Source organism: Vanacampus margaritifer, chromosome 13 (genome assembly GCF_051991255.1).
Source record: "Vanacampus margaritifer isolate UIUO_Vmar chromosome 13, RoL_Vmar_1.0, whole genome shotgun sequence".
NCBI classification, from domain to species: domain Eukaryota; kingdom Metazoa; phylum Chordata; class Actinopteri; order Syngnathiformes; family Syngnathidae; genus Vanacampus; species Vanacampus margaritifer.
In genome coordinates, this window is record NC_135444.1 from 3,502,142 (window position 1) to 3,519,730 (window position 17,589).

General features: G+C 40.8%; 2 protein-coding genes across 2 annotated transcripts in view; both read right to left on the reverse strand.

The window, feature by feature from the left end:
* Positions 1 to 3,703, reverse strand: part of syde2 (synapse defective 1, Rho GTPase, homolog 2 (C. elegans)) — a 61,872-nt gene extending 58,169 nt beyond the window's left edge. Inside the window, exon 1 of the mRNA XM_077584749.1 lies at positions 1,581 to 3,703. Within this exon, the coding sequence (XP_077440875.1) occupies positions 1,581 to 3,549 (1,969 nt within the window). The 5' untranslated portion in view covers positions 3,550 to 3,703. The remainder of the gene's footprint in view (positions 1 to 1,580) is intronic.
* Positions 3,704 to 10,503: 6,800 nt separating this feature from the next.
* Positions 10,504 to 17,328, reverse strand: c13h1orf52 (chromosome 13 C1orf52 homolog). Its single transcript, XM_077584877.1, has 3 exons — positions 16,860 to 17,328; positions 15,628 to 15,838; positions 10,504 to 14,361 (listed from the first exon to the last, which is right to left on the reverse strand). The coding sequence occupies exons 1-3, from the start codon at positions 17,160 to 17,162 to the stop codon at positions 14,201 to 14,203; spliced, it is 675 nt and encodes a 224-aa protein (XP_077441003.1). The 5' UTR covers positions 17,163 to 17,328; the 3' UTR covers positions 10,504 to 14,200.
* Positions 17,329 to 17,589: the final 261 nt, after the last annotated feature.

Here is a 17,589-nt window from a genome sequence, read left to right on the forward strand (position 1 = left end):
TGAGTGGCTTTTACTTGTTTTTTGTGTGTGTGTGTTTTTTTTTCAATTCATTTTACTCTCTTTCAAGTGTAAACATGACTCTAAAACTGGGTCTATTTGTTCCCACTCTAAATAGAGTCAAATTTACTCTACATAATTTACTGTGCTGGTTTCGATGAATGACAGACTACTGAATGCTGGACCAAAGGCATAACCCAACACAGAGGCCTTCCTCTGAGCAGCCCCAGATATCACACTCTATTTCTAGCAACACAGCACTGACAGTCAACAACAGCTTGCACACAAAACAGCTTAACTATTTGCTCTGAAAGGGACTTCTGCAGAAACTCACATGCACTCATAGAAAGCAAAAGCATAATCAAAACAATTTAGTAATCCTTTAAAAGTGCTAAGACTGACTGTCTTGTAAAATGTCATATACAACAGTTGCATAGTTAGGCTAAATTGGCTACATTTGTGATGGTTAACTTAAATAACACAATGAGCCAGTGCCAAAACTGTTTTAGCAAAACATCAAAATGCTAAAGCTTAGCATTCTGATTACTCCAAATAATCCCAAACCGGTAGAACATGTACATCATTATATAAAACGGATAGGCTAAATAAACCTTGTGTCATGGTTTTGCCATTTGGATAGACTGAAAGCCAATTGGTTTGCTTACATTTGGTCTGAAAAATCATCTGAGCAAAAAGACATGTAAAAATCCAATGCTAGAGTGACCAGATTTTCAAAATTAAAAACTGGGACACTACAATTTCGCTGAAAATCAAATACACAATAAATCATCACCAGGAACTATTTACAACAAATTTAATCGTGAGTCAATTTGGTGACCGGTAGTTGTGTTATTACTTTAGCTAATGCTAAATGCTATCTTGGTTGACAGTTTAACAGCGCGAAACAAGTCACTTCCGGTATGACGCAAATGTGAATGTCAAAGTAAATAAAAATGACTTTAATGGTTACTGTAAATGTATTTTTAATTGGTTTTTCATATGAGTCGTGACATACAGTGTACATGGCCCAAACATATGGCTTGCTGACTGGACTAAAAACAAAAAACAGGACGCCAGGATGAGACCAGTGTAGACTGGTAAAATCTGCTAAGATAGGCTCAAAACGGGTTGTCTCCATTAAACCCGGTTGTCTGGTTACCCTTCAATGCAGATGGTTTCATGAAACAGATGTTTTCACTGTAACACATTCCGTACATAACCAAATATTATTCACATACACCAATCCCACCACCAACACCAGAAAAACTCAAACAGGGAGAATGAGTTAATTGTTATTGAACTATACTGTGAGTGATCACATCTAAAACCTGATGTACTATTAATTTGGTGTTAAAATGTGCCTACATTAGTGTGAAGAAGAGAAACCGCCACCAGTTAGAGAGTCTTAAAAGAAAGCAGAGGTGTCTCGTCCCTTTGCTTTGCATCCAGAAGAGGAGGAGTGCCACCAGGCGGAGTGTACTATGAGTGGAGGATGATGACAGTAATCATACAGGAAGGAGGGTGAGAGTTCGCTGATTTAGGAGATCCACGGGAGTTGAGGCCACTCCGTGCGGCCATCCTACCTGAATGCTGTGGTGTCTTGCTTGCAGGGGGCTTGACCGATTTTACCACTCGGCTGGATGTTTGGACCCCCGTTCCTCCCGGGTTCACCTGAGGAGAGGGACGCTCATGGTTTTGGCTCCCACCGCGGGCCGAGGATGAACCTTCTATACGTTGCTTCATTTCAGACGACAACAGGCGACCTTTGTGCATCCACTGTTGCATCTTGTTGACAGTGACACCGTGGCCCTTGTTGACTAAGTTGCCCCCCTGTGGTGAAACACGAGTTGCCTGCTCCTTTTTATCATGAGCAGAAGGTGCTGATCCCTCTGTGTTGCTGTCCGAAGAACCAGTGAGGCTGTTCACTGAACCACTGCTTTCTGCAAGGTTCCCACCAGCGACTACTTGAAAACGCTCGTCACTGCTGGCGGCATTGTAGGCCACCTGAGGTTTTGAAAGCTCGCCGCCTTTTATAACATCAGCATCTTCACTGCCTCGATCTGATTTTAGCGGTGAAACCACTCCACCATCACACACGACTTTAAGAGGATTTGTCCACTGCAAAGGTCCAGCTGGATACCTGATGTCTCCCTCACTGGCAGAGCGCACTAACCTCGGTTTTATCTTAGCCAGAGAAAGATTGACCATGCTCTTACTGTTTAGTCTGGTTTTGAGGCCTGGCTCTAGGTTTCCACCAAGACACAGTAGCAAGGAATCTGTGTCGGACACCTGCTGGCCGTTGTGGTCACCTCCAGAGGACCATGAGTCACTGTCCATGTTTCTGGCAGACAACCGTGAGCACAAGCTATCCCTAGAGTGGCTACTACAGGAGGAGGTGGTATGATGTTCACTTAAACCAGCACTTACCTGCTGGTCCAAATTGATATCATTCATAGCATTGATCAGGAGGTAATAGGCCTCTTTCAGTTGGTTTCTAAGCCTGTCTGTTTCCTGGGCACTGCAATTCTCATCAGCCTGTCCTTCATCGTGACCTATCTGGGGCAGCGCCATAACATCTTCTCTATCAATTGAACTTTTTGCTCTAGTTTCATAGAAGGGCAGAATTTCATTATCATAATAATCATCTTCTTCGCTGTCTAAAGGATGCTTGAGTGATACCTTTGTGTCACACATGGATGCCATGTTAATATCGCATGATATTTCTAGCTCAGTTGGAAAGAAGGATGGGCTCTGCAGCGGGCCCCTGAAGTCCACTGAGTATGCAGAGATGTCAATTGATCGAAAGAGGTTTTCATCTGTTTGAGCAGGGATTGGATTCACAAGCACGGGTGTCTCCAAACTTTGGTTGTTGGTATTATGTGCATTTACAGCAACAACAGTTCTTGGCACATGTTGGGAACATCCTTGGACCAGGGGCTCACAATCACAAGTAGTGCAGTTCACAGTTTGTGCATAGGAATAAATATGATTTGAATTGTCCCCGAAGCCAATTGAATCCCCTACGCTACATTGCCACGGGACTGAGATAAAGTGTTTCCTCTGGCCATGCGTTTCTCCAAAGGACAATCCTCCTGAAATTGTGATCGTGTCATCACACGCGGGCTCCAAGTGGCTCGTATTAGCCTCTGTAATCGCATGTCCCGCAAACTGCACCTCTCTTTGAAGTGAAGCCCCCGGGAGCTGCCCATTAACCCGAACCCTGCCCCCGCTGCTCAGCAACGGCGGACGTGAGCCCGCTAACTCCACTGGCGAACTCAGCCGGAGCAACTCAACCCCCGTGGTTTGCGCCACCGGCCCGTCAAAACAATTCTCGTACGTGCTCATTCTCTCTGCCGTGTAATCCAGGCCTGATAGCGTAACTGCCGGGCGAGCCTCGACGGAGTCTCGCTGCATTTGCAAAACTTTTTCTTTACCTTCTCGGCCCACATTTTCAGCAGCAGTGGAGCCCAATCCAGCGCTGAGCGTCTCTCCTTTCTTGGATTTTTTCCCACGCAGTTTCGCTAGTAAAGTCCTCCGCAGAGGATCAGCCATTCCTTTCCTATTCCCCCGAGAAGTTAAATTTCCTCCCGATTCCTTTCAACACGCTGGCTCCAGTGGCAAAGAGCCGAGTGTGTTCTCCTCTCTCGCCGCAGCGGTCTCAGGTCGCCGATGGAGCCTCGTCTCCATGCTCTGCTGTCACCTCCGTACAGGCGACACACTCAGCTCAGCCTGCCTAAACTCGCCCACACCTCTCTCTCTCTCTCTCTCTCTCTCTCTCTCTCTCTCTCTCTCTTGTATTCCATGCCTGCTAAAATCGGATTGAATGGAAATTTTAATAAATTTATTAATAAAGCAGCAGATGAATCGGACTCTTCTAAGATATCTGGTGACACTGAAATGTTTTTTGTTGTGTGACAGCACAATGTCTACAGTTAAAAAAAAATGCTAATTTCCAAAGTCAAGTACTGTACAACTATCTCTCTCTCTCTCTCTCTCTTAAACTTGGATTTTCCTCTTTACCATTGATAGCCTGATGCAGCATCCGCATAAACCTTTTCCACATTGTGTTATTTATTTAGCACCATCTAGTAGTGAACTAATTAAAAACCCACAAGAAATTTCAATAATATGCAAAAATGTTCCATCACATCAACAATTTTTAAAATATGATTATAGGTCTAGTAATCGCTAACTAAATCACATGGGTCTCGCCCCACAGTAGGCTGGCATGTTTCGCTGCCATCATTCTGCTACAGATACCCGAGGGAGAATCATTTTGCGACCGTATATTTAGCCTCTGGTGGTGCTTGCAGCTAGTGTGAGACCCAATGGGTCGTTCGATGCTTACCTTTTACAGCTGGGGCCTGCAGGGGGTCATCGCTGAATCCCATGATTCGTGCTACCGCCGCTTGTCTTCCACTGCTTTGCTCTCGCTTTACCGCTAGCCGCTTTTGTTAGCTGCTCCAATAGTTCTTGTTAGCCACTCCAGCGAGTTCTTGCTAGTCACTGTTGCTTGCTGCTTCCGCTGCTCGTGGTCACTCATTCCAAATAATAATTTGTAGTAATTGGGGGTAGCCTGCCTTGCAATGTGGGGTCTCTCTGAGTCACCGTAGTGCGCGTGCTTCAAAACTGTTGCATTCTCCTACTTCACCATTACATGGCACTAAAATACACACTGTCACTTTAATGGTGGCAAATTGAAATACATTTTTTATTGCATGTGTTGGGAGTTTAAATTACATCTCTTATAACAGAAGCTACACACAAACGATCAAGGTTCATCCTCATTATTGCACAAAAGAAGGCTATTATTTTTTTGCCTCCACGCCAACACCATGCACTGACTCCCACAAGATGTATTGCTGCAGATTACTGAACTGACACTTTTATCTCAAGTGTATCTTGAGTAATCCCCTCTTCTTTGACCTTGCGGCTAACCCTGTCCAAGCTGGCAGCACAACCTCGGGCTTTAAAAGAGCTGAGGCAGCAGAGAAAAGGAATGAAACATTCTTCACTTGAACCTTAAGCCATTTGTTTGCTGTTGCCTTTACCTGGAATGTGTGTACCTGCTGAAAAGCTGCTAGTGTGTGAGTGTGTATGTGCTCAGTAGAACTGTTGTGAAAACACGAATACACGCACACAAATTCAGAACTTGTTGTAGCAGTCTTTTAATTCAATTTTCTAACTGAGGGCATTTATCACCAAAGCTATGCATCAACAGGGCCCCTGTGTTCCCCCGCCTTCCAGCCATCACCATCACTACCCTCAGTAAAACATGATAAGCATCTGTTATTACACTGCAGGAGCCATGGAGGCCCTGACGCCTCAGCCTGCCTCCCCGACTGACTGACTGACTAGACCCTGTCTGGGCAGTTATTTTCAGGTCAAAACCTGCAGGCTGCATAGTGTGTTTTGTGAGAAGGGGGGGGGGGTAGAAGGGGGGGCAAAGAGACCACATGTTTGAGGAACGGCACAAACCTTTGGACTCCAATGTAGGACACATTCAGTACAGAGTGTGGACAGTCTGTTTTTATAAATGATGGTTAATGATGGCTTTTGCTTTTATTTTTATGTTTGTATTTGTGGAATACTTGCCATGATATGCCAGAGAGGGGAAATAATAAATTAAAAAACATACAGCATTCATCAGAAGAGAACACAAATAAGACACATTATACACTTGTATAATGCTGCTGTACACGCCGACTCCAGAGGAAGTCTTTCTTTTCTGTGTCCTCCCCACAACCACCGCCCCTGACTACCAGTCACTTTCACCCTTTGTGAAGGCAGTGGCAGAACATCTGCTAAGTTGCCACACTTTCACAAGATCTGGTCGTAGAGAAAGAAAACTGTGCCTGTGAGAGCATGAAAGCAGAAGAAAATGGACAGACTCTATATTTGCGTGCATCTGTGTGTGTGTGTGCGTGCACCTGACTGTGTGTTGGAGCTTCGCAGCTGTTGGGTCTCCCCTCCTGATGGCTGCCCATTGTTCCCACTCTCTCTGTCTCTGGCTCGCCTCTCTATCCCGGCTGCTTTATGGGCTTTCCCTTTTTCTGAATGTGCACCGCAACTAAATTTATGTGCTGGACACAAGCCTTTCTCAGGGTATAAATTAGGCTGGATGATGGCTGTCAGAGAAGCCTGGTCCAGGGGCCTGCAGCTTTATGTCATGGAGAATCACATTATTAGCTGTTATTCGTTCATATTTTACAATGATATAAGATCATAAAAGCCTCCCTACAAATCAGTCATGATAGTTATTTGAGTGTCACAATTAAATAGTGGATGTGGTCATTTGAACAAAATATTTTATCATACTAATACTAAACAATAACTCACTTGCTCCCAAAAACGTATAAATATGTTCTATTTTAAATATTACCATGCTCCCAAAGACATATGTATTGATTCAAATGTTTTCTTTAATGCTTAAGCATACAGAAGGTTTTGATGCAGCCTCTGAACTGAAGAGAACGCTTGAAGCAATGGTAGTAATTATAAAAATGGCCAGCAGGTGCAGCAGAGTATAAGAGATCAACCACAGCCATGTTGCAAAAAGCTCTTTCCCCCTTTGTTTTAAACAGATTTGTGAATAATGATGAAACTTAGCTATATTCTAATGCTAATTGCTGCAAAATGGAAACAGATAGAAATATACTTTTTTCCCCCTGATGAAAATAGAGACTCTAATCTTTCTTTGGGTAGGTTCATGTTTGTGTAGCATTAGAACACAATATTCTGTGGGCCTTGCAAAATCAGTCCAATCCAATGAAACAGCTGGGAGATAAGGGGGTTGCTTTAGTGAAAATGGCTGGGAGTGAATGAGATAACATGCAAAACAAAAAAAAAATTAAATCATACAGGACACTCAGATTTGATTCCACTGGGCACTTAACCAATTCTGGATAAAACCTTACCTCCATTGACATCTGACACACACAAAAAAATGTAACTGTAAGAACTGACAGCGATAAAAGTGTCTCAACATGTTAAATGAGTCGCTCATGCTAATTGTTTGCAAATGTGCTTTCTGGACCAGATCCCGATGAAAATGATTTTGCATTGCAGCTGATAATAGCAATGAGTAGAATAATGACCTCTGTCAAGGTTGAAGAGTGGACAAAAGCTCAACATTTTTTAAATTATTTTTAATTAAGAAAACATTGGAGTGCCTTTTTTGCATTTCTTGTCCAATCACATTGAGGCATTCAGTGGATTCTGGTTGCTGTACAGTACATGTATTGCAAAAACAAGGCAGTTGGTGGCAATGAATGGCCTTCATTGGAAAGCCACATGCAGACTAGTATTGCAATACTGCCAACATGTAACTCCTTGATGCAACATACAATAAAATGAATAATCCAAACATAAACCAGCGGGAGTTTGCAGTACAGTATTAAAATTGCTTGCTATTTGAATGCAGCCCCATTTAATTTGCCAGCTCAGTGGCCTTGTGGTAGAGTGTCCGCCCTGAAACTGGGAGGTTGTGGGTTCAATCCCCGACAGGGTCATACTAAAGACTCTAAAAATGCTCACCGCTCCCTCAAGGGATGGGTCAAATGTGGAACGAATTTCACCCCACTTAGTTGGGTGTGACAATCAGTGGTACTTTAATGAGTCTCTGACCAAAGGTCATTTTACTTGATATTATGTACAGTTTAAAAAAAAACAAAAAGGAAAAAACACAGAAGGAAAAGATTCCTGTATGAAAAGTGAGAAAAAATTGCAGTTCTTTTGTTGTGGGCCAAGAGACTTTAAGTTGTAACAGGACAGCAGAAGATAATGAACTCTTTTGATTCACATTTACATTCAGATACACAAAATTCAATGGATTCTTTTTGTGTTCTTGTACCCAGTCTCGACAAATTCTCATGACAGTCGAGTTGTGTAATTTTTGCGTAATCGTAACAAATTCAAGTATCACATAACAATAGCTCACCAGTGAAAGAGCAGGTAAGAGCTAAGTTGCATCCAAAGGTTTTCCAGCATGCATGTGAAGTAGATGAATGGAGAATATTTTCATGGTGAAGGCCAACTTGGTTAAGGCCGCTCTAGAGAAGGTCATCTAACAACATCTACAATTAGGAGAGTACTTGATGAACGTTTATTCAGAAAGTGGAGTACAAGAAAAAAACAACTGCCAATATCCATGAAGAATCAGGACAGACTTTGCCAAAACCAACAAAAACGTTGGGTGAGATGAGGAAAGGTAAGAAGGCAAGGAAAGTTATTCATTAACTACAGGTTTGAGGAAACGTTTTGAGAGGCAGCGAGTAAGGTCACTTCTAGAGGTGGAATGTTTTTGTTTATATGTTTAAAGGGACAGTGTGTATACGTATTAGTCCTGGGACGATGCACTTCTGTCGCGATCCAATCCGGATCCAGATACTTTGGTGGCGATCCGATACGTATTGCGATACTTTTTTTTTTTGGGCTTTTGGGGCTATTATTAACCTTAACATGTGTATTAAAAAAGAAAAGAAAAGGATCATCCGGCCGGGATGGCCCATATTTCACGTGGCTCATGTTTAGTTTTTTTTAAATCAGGAAAACAATATTATCATGCATTATCAATGTCAGCCATCTGTTTTGGTAAATCTATTAATAATATCTATGCTAAGAATTAAAAAAAAAAAACGTCTCTAAATCCGGACTAACATTACCGTGGCTATGGCCACCCTATGCGCACTTTGACCAACCATTAAACGATTAGCTTCTCCACATCTGATTTAAAAGAGAAAAAAAATAGGAAACTGAGCAGCCCACATGTTTCTTTCTATAATAAATCCCCTAGATATGAATGAACGCAATCAATGCTTTCCGAGAGGCTTTTCTTAAACTGAATTGTTCGCAGGTTTTTATATTCTACATTTAAGCTATAAAAGTTAGGACTTACTTTTTAAAAACGTTTAGTAGTCATTCGTCCATTTTCCGAACCGCTTCTTTTCACGATGGTGCACAACAAGCTGGAGAGCCTCCTCGCTGGAGCTCTCCTGTTCCGGTGCTCCAATGTCCAGCCATTCTCTGCACAAACTATTCTGACTGGCGTGCTGAATTATTACAAAAGTCCAACTTTTCGAAGGCGCGCGCTTCGTTCGGGTGCTGTTGTGGACCGCTCTAGCCAACAGTTGACGCTGTCGAAGCGGCCACGATAAACGCCGGCCACACGAACTATGCTGAGCTGAAAGCCTGCACTTCTATACACTTGTGGCCTTAAACATTTCTGGTATAAAGACAGATGTTTTTTTGCAATTGCTTCATCGGCGGCGGCGGCGGCGTTCGCGTTCGGTTGCTGCAGACCAAGGCATATTATCTAGTAGGCTCGTAGGCTACACTCTAGTTCGTGTCTTTTTTGGAGTTGCCTCTAAGATGCAGTGGCGCAGTGCTGCCACCTATCAGCTTGGCAGATTAAGATATGACAGGCTCCTTGTAAGCACCCGGTGGTGCAGGCGCTGCACGACAATATAAGGTATCCAAAAGTATTGATACTCACTTAATGGATCGATACTGCTGATAGGGATAGGCAGTATCGCAATGCATTGCCAAACGATATTTCATCCCAGGCCTAATACGTATAATCATAGGTCTAATAATCAGTTATTATATTACATTAGGGTCTCGCTGTCCCTTATAACTAGCTGTAGCTAGCCTCTGGTGGTGCTTGCAACCCGTGTCAGACACGATGGGTCCCGGTCGACTGACGTTTACCTTCCACAGCTGGGGCCTGCAGATGGCCGTCGGCTCATAGTTGAGTCTCTTGATCTGGACTCCTGTCACATGTCTCTCTCTGCTTTACTATCGCTAGCTTTTGCTAGCTTCTCCCGCTAGCCACTCCAGCTAGTTCTTGCTACCTGCTCTTGTTAACCGCTCCAGCGAGTTCTTGATAGCCACTCTTACTCCCGGTCCCGCTAGTTGCTGTTCGACAGGCTGCTCACTCACTCGCCGTCGCTCGTCGAACTGCTCACTTGCTAGGCTTGCAAAGTGTGGTCTCTCTGAGGCACAGTCATGCGCACACTTCAAAGTGCACATGCTTCGGACATAGGTTGTTGCATTCTATTAGTTCACCACGCAATGGCACTAAATTCTATACACTGAGCCTTTAAATTATGCTTTCTGTCAAAAGCCTACCAGCCTGCTTATATGAAAAAAACATGAAGCGGTTGCGCGTTGGAATGAATGGAGTCGTCTCTCTGCAATCTAACTCTAAAGTCTAACCGCAGCATTGTTTAAAGGATATGTGGAAAAATGTTAGCTCAAATTCAAGGACACCACTTTGGAAATATTCTGCTGCCGTCAGTCATCTGTGCTACACTATTACAGTAAATTATAATATTACGCTTCTGTCTGAGCATTTCATTGAGATCTAAGCTGTGGCTTACATCGTACAAAATTAATATATAACTTAAGTAAAAAAAGAAAAATCAATATATCAGTGCTGTGTTAATGCTAAAACTGTGCATAATGTACCATCAGAAAAAAATCCTGAAAAATGAGTATTTCTCACAATAATTATCAACAATGATTTAATAAGGGAGGAAACATTCATATGAATATACAACACTTTTCCTCTAAAACTGTGTATACATTTTTTCAAATGATTACCTTGTACCGAATTTCTAAACAATTACAATGCCCCATTAACTCTTTCACTGCCACTGACGTTTAAAGACGTCAAGTAAAAACCTACGCTTCACTGCCAATGACGTCAAAAGACGTCATCCAATGATTTTTTTTTTTTTTTTTGTTTTTGAAACGGGTAGAGGAAACCCTTCCGCATGTCTGATGAAAGTTTCAAGTCTGTCTGTTGTGCCTAATGACTATTTTTGGCCCCTAGAGGGCAGCGATGACTCTCTTTTGACAAGATCGGGTGGGCGTCAGTAGAGGCGGAGCTAGAGCGTCGAGCAGGAGATGAGAATGGAAGACAAAGGAAAAATGGCGGCCGGTCGCGAGGAGCTCACACCCGAGACGTTTTTTTCAAAGACCAAAAGCATCGCTGAAAAAGCACATTGTTGACGATGATCATCATAGATGATGAAGATGAGGGTGACTCCGTGGTTGGAAAGCATTGACGCGGCAGTAGAAGACGTTAGATGGAGCTAGATGGAGGAGGGAACGGGCAATGGCGAGCGTTTGCAAGCAGCTCTACACTTACAAGACGAAAGGCATCGACCAACGCTAAAATAGTGCATTGATGACGACTGTGATCATCCTCGATGATGATGAAGGTGAATCCGAGCTTGACGGCGAAATTGGAACCGCTGACGCGGCGGCTATTACGGTGTCGTAACGCGGAGCGCAACCGAGCACGCACAGGCGGACGTTCGATCGGACGACGGAGAGTGCCCCGAGTCCAATGCATATTCATCGGAGGAAGTGTGTACAGTCTGCTACTTGCTTTTTATTCCCCGGAAAAAAAGGCCGTCAAGAAAGTGTAACGTTTGCACGCAAAACGGACCAATGTGAAAGTGAAAGTAAACTGTGTGCGAGTCCTGGCGTCTCCTTGTACGCAGGAGAGCGTTACAAAAAGAAAAACTGTATTTGAAACATCCACATAATTGTAAATAGTACCACAGTTGCACACATTAGTAAATAGTTTGCGAAATTGTTTTGTCAAATTGTTACACTGTTGAATGGAAATAAACGTATTTTGCAATCAAAAAACACTTTTTCATTGTTGGTGAAAGCGTTTTACAGAAGTAAAGCACTATTTAGGTGTTTGTGGCATCATTCATGGACAAAAAGAAGTGTACAATTCATTAGAGTGCATGAAATAACATCGTTTCACAAAAAGCTCTTTTTCTCCGTTTTTTGTTTCAAAAGAGAGAATTTCGGTGAAAGTAACCATTTTCTATTGTTGATTACTGAAGAACGGAATAAGGTAGAAACAAACTTTTTTTTTCTGATGAAAGCTGAGAGTCCAATCTTTCATTTGGTAGTATGTGTGTTTCCATAGTCCAAACACAACATTTTCTGTGGACCTTGAAAGATCACTCTAAATGCTTAAATCGGCTGGCAGTGGGGACAACCCGTTTCTGAAAACGTCTGGCAGTGAAAGAGTTAAAGCGATAACCTATTAGGCAGACTCAAACCAAATCAATTGTCATCAACATTTACTATTTAATTTACAATTATTTGTCGTTATACAGTTTGAAAAACTTCTCTGGATCATCACAGAGAGCAGTTTCTAATGTAATTTTTGGGACGTGTTACATTGCCGTTCCAAACCAGAGCAAATGTCAGGATCCCTGCCTAAGTACAGTATAATAATAAAGCAGTTGTTAATTTAAGCATCTAACAAGTGTGCAAAATTATGATAGAGCACTTATTTTCAAATTCACCATTTTCAATTAGTGATGGACAAATGAAGCTTCATGACTTGTGATCTTTTGACTGACCTAGATTGAGCTTTTGGTTTAAAGACGCAAAGGAGCTTTATCCATCCATCCATCAATTTTCTTAACCACTTGTCCTCACAAGGGTCGCTGGAGCCTATCCCAGCTGGCTTTGGGCAGTAGGTGGGGTACACCCTGAACTGGTTGCTCATGAAGCTTTACTTTCAAATTTCAAGTTTCAATGCATTACATGGCATACACAGCTTCTTGTGTGCACCCAAAACTACAATATGTAATAATATTTGACCATTTATAGTATGACGGGATATTCAAAACAAATATCTGAGTTTTCCCAGCGATAAGATGCATGTGGGATGAGTACTTCATGGCAATCATGGCTTAATGGCTATAAATTTATACAATCAGTCTGCGGGTACGCATTACAGACAAGACCAGGCTCATACCTGGAAGCTGGAATCTTATCAGAAGCACATTTACCGCAATTTCATGCCTAACGGTGATGACAGATAGGCTGGAAGAATTCCTGTGATCACCAAACTGTTCTTTAATCAATTATAGGTGGGTGAATATTGCTTTGAATTCACATTGGGGGGTGTCTGGTTACACACTTAACACACCTACATTTATGTTTTTAATTGGGAAAAAAAGTGCACTACATTTTGTTTTATCTTTGTACTGTATTAACTTTACAGAACACACACCTAGGGACAAAATGTGTGGCAATTTTTTTTTTAAATTGATAATGCCACAGGTTTTTCAAAAGTGAAACTAATTCCCAAAATGAGAGCAACGTATGTTTGTAATGTATTTTCTGAATACCATAGGGGAGCAAAGAAAAATTTGTTCTTGAGGCGCAATTTGTACAATTCTGCAATTCAAGAAAAAGTAATCCAGTTATGACATAATATAAAGGAAACTTTCATTGCTGTTCCGTTGTTTGGTGGTTATAATGAATTAAAAACAAAGGAACCCTTTAATAAAATTAGGTCATGAAAATTCTGAAATGTATTAGATTTTTCAATGTGCATGCATTTTACTGTAATTATCAAAAATAACGTAATGGTAAATCTGCACACCACAACAATGATGGCATTCCACTGTTTAGTTGACATTCCTTACTTGAGCACGGGTGCATTAATTGTAAAAAGGAAATAATGTCGCATTACACATCCAACGAGATCAGAGCTGAGACAAGTACGAAAATTATGAACCCTCAGAGAAAACCAGTGTCTGACAGTCTGACTTCCTAAAGCCCAAGGCAGTGGATTTTTGAGTGGTGCAATGGTGCCATCTGGTGCAAAAAGCAGCAAAACACAGCTCTTTGTTGGCAGTAGTATTGGTGGCAGTAGAATTGACAAATCTTGTGTTCGGTACAACGATTTAATAAAAGGTGCAGAGCTCCACACAAACGCTTGTTAGCTGATGACATGTTAATGAACATGAAATTAAAATAGTAAGATCATACTTCTTTTTTTTTTGCGATCCACAATAGCAGAGCCTCATTAATATTTACCTTCTCTGGTAACAATTTCATTTAAACTTGTATGTTTGTTTGGTGCATCAAGAAAGGGTGATACAAAAAATCTGCTATTTAGAGTGACATGAATTGATTCAAGTCACTGTGAATGTAAATGTTTAAGTAGTATTAAAAGTGAGGTGCACCCAAATGAAGCCAGAAAACACACGATAAATTACATCACATAGCAGTCCAGTTGCCCACGCACACACTTTGAAGTCCAAGGATAGCAATCTAAATGCCCCTTGTGCTAATGTTCTTTACTGATGAAACACAAAAAGTTGATCAAATAAAATAAAATGAAGCCAATTCCATTTTAGAGCAACTTTGGATTTCACTCAACCTTTTGTCTGAGGATTCTTTTTTCCTCTTCAACAAAACTCTTGTCCGAAGTAGCTTGTCCCATGTCTCTCTTCCTCTTCTCCTTTTGCTGGAAGCTCTCCACCCGACGTTTCTTGGTTGACGAATGTGAAGGTGATGTCTTGGACTCCTCGTCTAATCAGCAGATAAAAGTTTTGGTGGAATTGTCACAATTTGAAATGATCATTGTAAAAATATTTAACAAAACCACAATTATTCAGTTTTGAGATTTTTGTTTTTGTTGTGTTTTTTTTTTTTAAACATGCCTTTGTGGTTTGCTATTCCTTTGCAACAGAGTGTCTTGGGCCAAAGAACATATTTTTAGGTAGCTCAAGATTTTAACCAGACTTACTTGCGTCAAGCATGACTGACCCACTAAGTTTGATCCCCACATTGAATATTAAGTGTGGTGATCTGGTACAGGTATCGTGCAGTACACTATTGGTTTGTCTTCCACAATTAAAGTGCCATAAATGGTTGTTTCAAGATAAACAAAAGAATAAACAAATGGTATCTAAGCACTATGGGCACCTCACTTTTTCCTCACAGACCTTGCTCATTTTGGGGAGGATGAATTTAATGTTCCAATTTTATGGAAATACTACTTTATAATACCACAGCTGATTCATATTCAAGAATATTTCAATTTAAATAACTGCAACAACAAAAAAGTCTGTCTAAAATTGCAAATAGAAAATTATCGCCACTTTATGTTCTGTGGGGAGGACCTATTTATTTCCATTTATCGCCCTGTTCTGGAGGATGTTTTTTCTTTGGTTGAAGACAATTGGGGTTATTTTTTAAATCACACCTACGAATATTATTTTGGCTTATTTTATTTTATTTTTTTTAGAACTGCAATGTACACCATTTTTTAATACAATATAATTGTTGGGTAAAATGTTTATTTTTTAAATTAAAACAATATTAAAACTTGTGTTTGAAATACTTTATAGTGTTGATTGTTTTTGTTAATTTATGTTTCTGTTGTGATCATGGTTGTTGGGATGATGATTATGACAATGATGATACTTAAAATGTTTGTGTAAGTGGTAAGGTGATTGTGTGTGTGTAGATGTGTGTGTTGGGGGTTGGGTTTAAAACCTGTTTTGAATATGTGCGTGTTTTCTTTGTGAACATGTGGAATCTGTGGAATGAAGAAAAAAAGAGACTACCGGTAAAATAGTAATACAATTTCTCTTTATAACGGTGAATAAAGATCATTCTGTTTAGCGACGGAAATTGCTTGCGCCCCTTTCCTCTCCATGTCAAGGTCCAATTTGTCTCAAGTAACTGCTTGGTAAAAAAAACTGAAATTAGTGTTAACTTCAAGGTATGATAACATATCGCCACATGTAGTTGTTCTTTTTCTTTCCATCTATAATAACGAGCTGTACTGACCTGAGTCAACATGTTGCTCTTCTGGAGGTAGGAACTGGGCTTTTCCTTTGTGAGCATTTGGCGCATCTTCACCATTGTCTTCATACACATTGGACCACTTTATAGCCATGTCCATGCCCGGAGGTGGTCCCTTCTTTTTCTCAGGCTCCGCTGCATAACTTTGGGGAGGGGGTACAGCATTTGTCATCCATGGCTTAAACTCTCTAGGTGCCTGAAAATAGCACAGGAAAGCAGGTACTTACTTACACAACTTAATCAACCTCTACCTGTACCATTACTGTCACAGTGCCATTATAGAAACCATCAATATTAGCGCTGTTAAAAATAAGAATTCATTCGGCAATTTATCGCGTTATTACAGCGTACAATTCTTGTATCGATTCAATATGCAGCCGAATCAATTTTTAAAGATCAATTTTTGATGTAAATATTCAACAAAATGTCTTATTAGCGTTAGGGCTCACACTTAAAGCATGGAAGAATATTATAATAAACAACAAGAATATTAAGCCTTAAAATTTGATCTTAATGCTGTTCAAACCTGAAACAGGTTGCAACCTGTTTGTTAAATACAGTGGCTCACAGTTATAAGCCTGAAGCATATTTTCATAAAAATCTTACAGTGTACATGTACAAGTTTACTGCTAAGTATTTTCAAAATTTCAATCGCAATAATTGATTTATAGATTTGTATCGGGATTAATCGGTATCAAATCAAATTGTGACCTATGAATCGTGATACAGATTAGAATTGCAAGGTACTTGGCAATTCACACTTCTAATCAATACTATACAAAAATGCTATATAAATCATCATCATGCAACTGTGAACATACATAATCTGGACCAGATTAGAATCAATATTGATCCAGTAACATAGCATAAAAGAAATAGATCATACTCATCAGAGATGCTACTTATTAAATGTAATAATTTGTGCACATCACTACAGATGTTTACGCTAGTCAACGTTGGCTGAAACCAATTTTGCTCTGACCACAACCAGTGGACCGTTAAATGAAACCAAAAACAAAGAAGAAAAACAAAGATAAAGGTTGCAGTGCAGCCTAGAGAAACGCTATCAATTAAAGAACATTTCATGGAACACAAACATGAATTTAGGTTGTAAAGTATTGTGTCATTTGTATGTCTATGTCTAGATCTCGATTCAGTAGATAATGCTGGTTGATCGATCAATAGAAAGTAGGATATCACCGACCAATTAAAATTACCTCTTCGGGAAGTTTAACCGCTAAATTATCCCAGTCAATCTCTTTATTCAGAGGATTGTAGAGAAACGCTGGTTTGGACACGGAGTTAAATAGCTCGTCGGGTTTAGGCAAACGATTTTCGCCGGCTTCTGCTTTGCTTTTTTGCTGGGAAGAGTTAGGCTCCCTTCCCGTCGCTTCTGTCTCTGGTTTCTGGCTGGGATCTCTCCGGCGGTGGGCAGCCTCCTCGTCCGAGTCGCTACTGTCGCTCAAATCGTCGTAACTCGAAAAGAAGCCTAAGGCCCCACTCTTCTTGTCTTCAGTCATTATGTATGGCTAAGTATTTTCTTGTGCATTGATCGTTTAAGCTAAATTGCATCCAAATTTGATTACTGGAACAAAAAAGACCGCATTAAGTCGTTTATGTTTTCACAACCTTACTCCATTTTGAATCAGCCTCCAATGCAGTCGCCAAGTGGTTTGTTCGAATTGTCGTAAAAATTGTGGTAAAGCGTGGTCGCCATCTTCAACCGGGAGTCTCGCAACGGTCCTGTCCCTTCTTCTTTGGGCTTGAACACAGGAGAGTTTTTATATTAAAAACTAACAAAACAAATAAAATAATGTAAATAAATGAAAAAATACATTTACAACTGCTGGGTTAAAGTTTATTCTTATTCTTAGGGCAAGCGGTTAAGAAGATGGATGGATTATTATTATTATTTTAGCTCATACTGGGTTGCTGTATTTAACCCAC

What these genes read in the sequence shown, in the direction of transcription:
- c13h1orf52 (XM_077584877.1), bottom strand. Translation starts at nt 17,162, where the DNA reads ATGACTGAAGACAAGAAGAGTGGGGCCTTAGGCTTCTTTTCGAGTTAC. An exon ending in CGGTTAAACTTCCCGAAGAG is followed by an intron (nt 15,839 to 16,859) that starts GTAATTTTAATT and finishes TGCTATTTTCAG; the next exon opens with GCACCTAGAGAGTTTAAGCC. An exon ending in AGAGCAACATGTTGACTCAG is followed by an intron (nt 14,362 to 15,627) that starts GTCAGTACAGCT and finishes TCTGCTGATTAG; the next exon opens with ACGAGGAGTCCAAGACATCA.